The sequence below is a fragment of the Emiliania huxleyi genome, assembly GCF_000372725.1.
Source record: "Emiliania huxleyi CCMP1516 chromosome Unknown EMIHUscaffold_1396, whole genome shotgun sequence".
NCBI classification, from domain to species: Eukaryota; Haptophyta; order Isochrysidales; family Noelaerhabdaceae; genus Emiliania; species Emiliania huxleyi.
In genome coordinates, this window is record NW_005201195.1 from 1 (window position 1) to 7,141 (window position 7,141).

At 66.5% G+C, this 7,141-nt stretch overlaps 3 protein-coding genes across 3 annotated transcripts; 1 reads left to right on the plus strand and 2 right to left on the minus strand.

The window, feature by feature from the left end:
• Nucleotides 1–5: 5 nt before the first annotated feature.
• EMIHUDRAFT_122649 (hypothetical protein) lies at nt 6–2,468 on the minus strand (the record flags this gene model as incomplete). Its single annotated transcript, XM_005787968.1, has 7 exons — nt 6–245; nt 467–731; nt 764–875; nt 946–994; nt 1,130–1,164; nt 1,218–1,375; nt 1,435–2,468. Coding segments are annotated over 7 exons (1,893 nt in total), but the record flags the coding sequence as incomplete, so codon positions are not given.
• A 767-nt stretch (nt 2,469–3,235) lies between these two features.
• EMIHUDRAFT_460570 (hypothetical protein) lies at nt 3,236–5,235 on the minus strand (the record flags this gene model as incomplete). Its single annotated transcript, XM_005787969.1, has 1 exon — nt 3,236–5,235. One exon carries the CDS (start codon nt 5,233–5,235, stop codon nt 3,571–3,573), a length of 1,665 nt encoding a protein of 554 aa, XP_005788026.1. The 3' UTR covers nt 3,236–3,570.
• Nucleotides 5,236–6,004: 769 nt separating this feature from the next.
• On the plus strand, nt 6,005–6,750 carry EMIHUDRAFT_78000 (hypothetical protein; the record flags this gene model as incomplete). The annotated part of the gene is made up of 3 exons (XM_005787970.1): nt 6,005–6,293; nt 6,486–6,523; nt 6,601–6,750. The coding sequence occupies 3 exons, from the start codon at nt 6,005–6,007 to the stop codon at nt 6,748–6,750; spliced, it is 477 nt and encodes a 158-aa protein (XP_005788027.1).
• Nucleotides 6,751–7,141: the final 391 nt, after the last annotated feature.

Here is a 7,141-nt window from a genome sequence, read left to right on the forward strand (position 1 = left end):
CCCACCGTGGTGTAGTAGTCGGGCTGTGCTCCATACGAGCTGCGGCCGAGGATGCGCCTTCCAGAGTCGAGCTCGAGCAGCGCGGGCCTCTCCCGCCCTTCCTGGTAGGTAGAGAAGCCTTCGCGGGCGAGGTGCTGGTACGGGAGGAAGACTGACCGGTGCCGGTCGAAGGGCGGCCAGTCGACGCGCGGCACCGGCGCCTGCGACGTCCAGAGGGCCTGCTGCGGGTAGGAGAGGTCGAGCACCTGCGGGAGGGGAAGGAGGGGGGGGGGGGTACGGAGGGAGGGCTAAGGAGGGAGGGGTACGGAGGGAGGGCTAAGGAGGGAGGGGTACGGAGGGAGGGCTAAGGAGGGAGGGGTACGGAGGGAGGGCTAAGGAGGGAGGGGTACGGAGGGAGGGCTAAGGAGGGAGGGTTCGGTGCGGAGAACGACGAGTGGACTTTGACTGAGGCCGGCTGGCCGACGACCTGCAGGAGGGAAGCCTCCGCCGGAGGAGCGGCGTGCAGGGCCTTCTCCGGCCAAGCAGCCTCCTGCTGCGGTGGCTGCGACGCCGCCGCCTGCGCGCGCAGCCCCTCGGCGGACTGGGAGCAGGTCACGCTCCAGACCTCGAGGAAGGCGCCTCGGTGGCCGAGGCCGGGCGGGACGGGCAGCTCGAGCAGCACGAGCCACGAGGTCGGCGAGCGGCGCTGGAGAGACGCGTACGGCACGCCCTTCTCGACGGCGAGGCTGTACCTACCCGGGCACGTCCATGACATGTCCGGGACATGTCCGCGTTCGGTGTGCCCTTCTCGGCGAGGCGGTACGCGTCGCGGCTCGAGAAGGTGCGCCGCGACGCTCGAGTCGCCCTCCTCCCCCTCGCCAGGTGCAGGCTCGCACCTGTTCACAGCTGGAGGTGTGAAGAGACGCTGTTCACACCTCCTCCCCCTCGCGAGGTGCAAGCTCGCACGGCCGAGCGGGAGGAGGGTGAGGAGCTCGAGGAGCAGCAGCTCGTGCGCCTGCAGGAAGGCTCCGGGAGAGGGGTCTCGGAAGGGTCTCGGAAGGGTCTCGGAAGGGTCTCGGAAGGGGCTCGGAAGGGGCAGCTAGCTCGGGGGAGGAGCAGCGTGCGCCGATCCGCCCGAGCCAGCGTGCACCTCCGCCACCACGCCGCCCTGCTCCGACATGGCGCCTGTTCACAGCTAGAGGTGTGAAGAGACGCTGTTCACACCTCCGCCACCACACCGCCCTGCTCCGACATGGCGCCCACTCGCGCGCGCAGCAGCTGCGGCGGCGCAACCGCAAGCTCCGCCTCCCCGGCCGCCTCTCGGGAGCCGCCTGCCTCTGCGGCCGCCTCGCCGGGCCGCGGCAGCGGTGGGAGGAGCCATAGCATCGAGAGGCACCTGTTCACAGCTAGAGGTGTGAAGAGACGCTGTTCACAGGCAGCGGTGGGAGTAGCCACAGCATCGAGAGGCACTCGGTCAGGTCCTGCTCCGTCGGCGAGGTCTTCTCGAGCACCGCCACGCTCATCAGCCGGAGAGGGCCGCCGCACCCCGGCCCGCCGCACCTCGGCCCGCCGCCGGGCTCGCCTCCGCCGGCCCTTCCTCCGCCCTGCCTGCTCCCGCCGCCCTGCCTGCTCCCGCCGCCCTGCCTGCTCCCGCCGCCCTGCTTGCTCCCGCCGCCCTGCCTGCTCCCGCCTCGCGAGGCTTCCGGCCCGAGCCGCTCGGCCGAGTAGAGGCAGAGCGAGGCGACGACGCACTCCGTCCGCCACTGCGGCATGTTGAAGTAGGTTCCTGGAAAGGTGAGCGGTGGCAGCTGCGGCAGAGCGTCCGCCAGCCCTCCCAGCAGGGCGGAGTGGTCGAGCCGGTGCAGCAGCTGGCCAGAAGAGAGGCAGCGGACCAGCAGCGTGCCACTCCCCGAGGCGAGGCTGCCCACGCAGCCGCCGACCGCGTCCACCATCGCCGCGCTCACCACGCACAGGTCCTCGCGCCCGTTCTCCACAAAGCCTTGCGGGAGGGCGTGCGGCCGCCGCCACCGCCGCCGGCTCGCCCGCAGGTCGTAGAGCGTGAGGAAACCGCCGAACTCTCCGAGCGCGAGCCACGGGCCGTCGATGGCGAGCGAGGCGACGTAGAAGGGCGAGGCGGTGGGCGAGTGGCCCATCTCGTACGGGAGCTTGCGGTAGGTCGCCTGCCCCGCCACCCGGTTGGAGGCTGCTTGGCGGCGGTGGGCGCAGCGCACTTGCCACTCGTCGCCGCCGGGTGGGTCCACGAGCGGGTCCTGCGACGGCGCCCACCGCCGAGCGTGCTCTCCGTGCATTGTCGCAAAAACCTCGCGCCAAATCCCCGGAATGGAGGCGGCGGCACGCCACGAGGTGCACACACTGCGCACGCGGCAGAGGCCGACGTCGGTGAGGCGGCCAAAGATCTCGGCGAGGCAGCCGGCGTCGAGCACGTCAGCCGGGGAGCCCTCGTTGGGGGTGGCGGCGGTCCGCGCCATTCTCTGTGAATTCCTTAGGTCCGCCTCTCACACCTTCACCCTTGGGTTTCTTGCCGTCGTGCCTGGGCAGCTGTGTGCTGGGGCGGGTCCCCAAGGGTGAATCTCACACCCTCACGTAAACGCACAACCCCGGGCCCGAAATTGCACAGAGTCACGCAACACGGGGTCCCAGGGAAGGCGAGCAAAAACCTTATCGCGCGCGCTAGACGCCGACTCGGAGGCCGCACCGGTCAGGCGCGCAGCCGGAGAGAGAGGGAGGCGCTCAATTCACTGTCTGTGCGATGTGAGCTTCTTGTTTCTTATCAACCTATCTGTGAAGATTTGCGTCCGCCCCGCCCAACTTTTTTTTTTGCGGGTTTCTCTACCATTCTCGGATCTCGTTTGGCCGCGTTGGGTAGCGAGGATTGGTGTGACGCGATCCACGCAGGCGTGTTTTCTGACGGCCGACCGTCAGTGCACGGAGTTGCCCCTTCTCCGACTGCCCCAGCCGGCTAGTTCCTGCGCAGAGTGGGGGCCCTGCGGCTTGCACGCGCCGCGGGCCGATTGCGGGCAGGGAGGGGGAGATGGCCATGCCCCCTCCTTTGATGATGTCCCTTGGGGTGTGAACGGATGTCGGCGCTGTGAACAGCGCCGGGACCGACCCGTCCGGCGGCCCTGGGGGGGATGCCTCTGTGCGCGCGACCTTTGACACCCGGCCGCCGCTCAGCTCGCGTCCCACGATTTCCATCGGCATCGCGCCTCTTCACGACCAGTACGCTGCGGAATCGTTTGCTCCCAGAACTATTAAGAAAACAAAATACGCGAACCCCCCACCCCCCACCAATTCTCCGACGTAGCCAGCGCCCCTCTTGTGGCTTCGACGCACACGCTACTTCGGAGCCACAGAGTCCTGGACATGTCTATCAGAACTTCCTTGGGGGTGGGAGTCGCTAAACATATTCCCCGGGGCGGTCACCGCTGCCGCCCCCGGGGCGGTCGCCGCTGCCGCCCCCACAGGGCGATTTCAGCCAGTTTCATCCAGCGGCTGCCGGAAGTTGGAATATATGCTTTGAATATGAAAACGGACGACGCGGATCCGTGGGCAGACATAAACAACTCCAACTCAGGAGAGCGCATCGCGTAGTATCTGTGCCACCTCCACGGACCCAATGTTTTCGGCAATGTTCAGTGGCGTCTCACGCAACTGGCACGATGAGCGCACGGTGGGATCAGCGCCAATCGACAGCAGATATGCCACAGTGGTCGTGTGCCCAAAGTGGGCTGCCGTGTGCAGCGGCCGATGGCCTATGCAGCCTATCGCCTCGACATCTGCACCCGCCTCGACGAGGCATCGTGCCACCTCTGCTGTGGCTGCCACATGCAGAAACGAATGAGAATCGGTCGCATTCGGGATCAGGCGTGACATGTCCCCAACCACCAGGTGGCGATCTGTCCCTAATCGGCAGCCCAAAGCTGCGGCACGCTTGCACGTGTGCATCACCTGCTTGAGGTCTGGGCACCTTCCCAAGGCGAGCTGCGGTGCTGCGGCCAGGAGCGTTCCGACTTGAGGCAGCCGCCCGCCGAGGCACGCGTGCAGCATCACGAACCTCTGCTCGTTCGCTGACAGCCTATGCTGCACCAGCAGGAGGCGCAGCAGCTCGTCTGCCTGCTCGTCACGGCTGAGCGAGTAGAGCAGCTCACACCCCTCGACGGTCGTCAGGAGTGGCTTGGTGGCTCTGAGCAGCGGCATTGCAGGCTGCTCCGGCACTGGAAGAGGCTGATAGTACTGGAGCAGACGGGCGCACCGAGCGGCGGCCGGTAGATGGAGCAGCTCGACGTGCACGTCGCTGATCGTTAGGTTGGCCGCTTGCCACACGGCACTACACAGCACGGCACGCGCGGCGGCTCGCATGCCGCGATCGACTCCCTTGAGCATGCGCAGCTTTGCCTCGGGGAGCTGTGAGAGCGCGCGCAGCAACAAGTCATGCTCGCCAATCACGCCCGACAGGTGCGTGCCACCTCCAACCTCCTCAGCGTGCTCCTCCTCGGTCAGCAGAGGCTCCTGCAGCGAGTGCAGGGCCTCCACCTCGCTCAAGTCGGCCGCGCCGCCAAAGCGCTCTCGCACCCGTGCAGAACTGAGGCAAGACGAGAGCCGGCAGGCCAGCGCGTCGACGAGCAGAGCGATCACGGCATCGGGTACGGCGAGATAGTTGGCAACAACTACCAAGCGCATGAACTTGGCATCGTCGAGCGCGTCCACCTGCGGCTCGACGATACCGCGCAGCCGCAGCACAAGCGGCTGCTGCGACTGGTCAATGAGCTCGCAGCAGCGCAGCAGCAGGCCCAGAGCAGGCTCGTCAGAGTGCTCGAGGAGAGGCAACCCGACCCGTGCCGCTGCGGAGTCACCCTCATCCAGCATATGTGCCATGGTAAGGCACTGACGCACAACGCTTCGAGCAGCGTGTACGCTGCCGCCGTCGCCCAAGCAGATGGCCACGGTGCTTGACTGCCCTTGTGCATTGGGCAGCCGCATTGGTACTACGTCCTCAGCAGGACTCTCCGATGCCACCTCGGAGAGGCCCGCCTCACGCCGGACGAGCGACGCGTCCTCAAGATAGCGTTCCATCAGGAGCTCGCTGGACTCGTTGCAGCTGCGCAGCAGTCGGGAAGCCTCGGACACAGACACCTCGAGCAATTCGCTCAACCTGCTGAGCTCCGCACAGCGGTCGTCTACTGGCTCAATGTCGATGAGCTCCTCATCAGAGATCTCCTCATCCGAGGACTCCATCGCCAAGGAGCCGGAGAGCGTGCACAGCCATATAATTCTTCACACTGCTGTGAAGGAGGTATTTTCTTCTCAATAACAAGGCTGTGAACAGGTACCGAACCCATACTGTGACCTCAGAGCATATAAGCGCGTCGTCCTCCTGCATATCCCTTTACTCCCACCATCTCACTCCTCGACTCTGCGCCATCGATCCTACCTACCCTGCCCGCTGCTCCCCGCTGCCCCGCTATCACCGCCGCTCTCCACTTCCATCTGAACTTCCTCTCTCTGCTCACCACTGACTGCCTGATTGACTGACTGACTCATAGACTGACTGAGTGACTAAGTGATTGCCTTGACTCTATCCATCGCTCGAGTCTAGAAAGGCTGAGCGCTTAAAGGTGTCAAAATCGCGACACCGTGACGAGGCTCGGTCCTACGTAGCACTTGGAGCACTTGGAGTGCAGTTATTAACCTCACACCCAGGGCCGCGGAGCTGAGAAAGCGCACCCAGCGGGCCGGATGATCGGATTTGATCGGCCGCATGTACATGATCCGCGGGAGGTTGCGGGCAAGAAAAAGCCCTATCACACGGCCTATCTGCTATCACGCTTCACGGCACACGGGGGGATGCGCGTTCGCGGGGAAGGGGCCGTAAAGTAAACACGGGTCTCCGAGGGTTGGCCCCGTACCGGGTTTCCCCTTAACTGCAGGACGCCCCCTCTACTCACTAGAGATGTTTCTTTTGCGTTTTGCTCCTCTGCGCGCCGGGCCGGTGCCACATACACATATGGTCCGCTGCGCGACGCTCGTCATCGGCCCGGCCGGCGCCGGCAAGTCGACATACTGCAACCTCATGCGCACGCACTGCGAGGCGCAGCGGCGGCGCGTCCACGTCGTCAACCTCGACCCAGCAGCGGAGCACTTTCGGTACCCGGTCGCGGCCGACATCCGCGACCTCGTGCCGCTCGAGGACGTGATGAGCGAGCTGCGGCTGGGCCCGAACGGCGGGCTCATCTACGCGATGGAGTACCTCGTCGACAACATTGACTGGCTCGAGTCGGAACTCGACGACCTCGGTGCTGCCGCCCGCCTCCCGCCGTGCGCAGCTGCCGCCGCTGCCGCCGCTGCGCGCGGTTTCACTGCTCTACTGCCTGCTCCGCTGCCGCCCGCCGCTGCCGCCGCCGTCGCGCCCGCACTGCGGCTCTGCCCCGCTCTCGCCCGCTCTCGCCGCCGCTCAGCGCGGCTCGCTGCGCCTCGTCACGTCTCAGGCGGCGACGAGTACGTCCTGTTTGACTGCCCGGGCCAGGTCGAGCTCAATACCACGTCACATCACATCGCATCGCATCGCATCGCACCACCTCCCACTGTCTGGCTGCCCCTGAGGTCGAGCTCTACTCGCACGTGCCCGCGATGAGCCGCGTCGTCTCCGAGCTGCAGCGCATGGGCTTTCGGCTCGCCTCGGTCTACCTGATCGACTCGACCTTCCTGCAGGACGCGACCCGATCCTGTCGATTCAGAACTGACACGCCGTGACGGGTGACACTCTCACTCGGCTCGACCTCCCTGCAGGACGCGCCAAAGTTCGTGGCCGGGGTGCTCGCCTGCCTTTCCGCCATGACGATGCTCGAGCTGCCGCACTGCAACGTGCGGCGCTCAGCCCCGGGCATCGCGCGAGACGCCGCCCTCTTGGCGGCGAGCGCTCACGCCCCGGAGTGGCGAGCAGGTGCTCTCAAAGTGCGACTTGCTGCCCAACCGCCGCCTGCTCGACGAGTTGCTCGACGCGGACGCGGCGGTCCCGCGCCCTCGAGGCTCGACGAGTCCGGCCTCTCCTCGCCGCGAGCTCTTCACGGCTCCGGCTGTGAATAGGTGCTGCGCTCGAGGCTGGACGAGGGCGCGCGCCCTCCCCCCCCCCCCCCCCACCCCC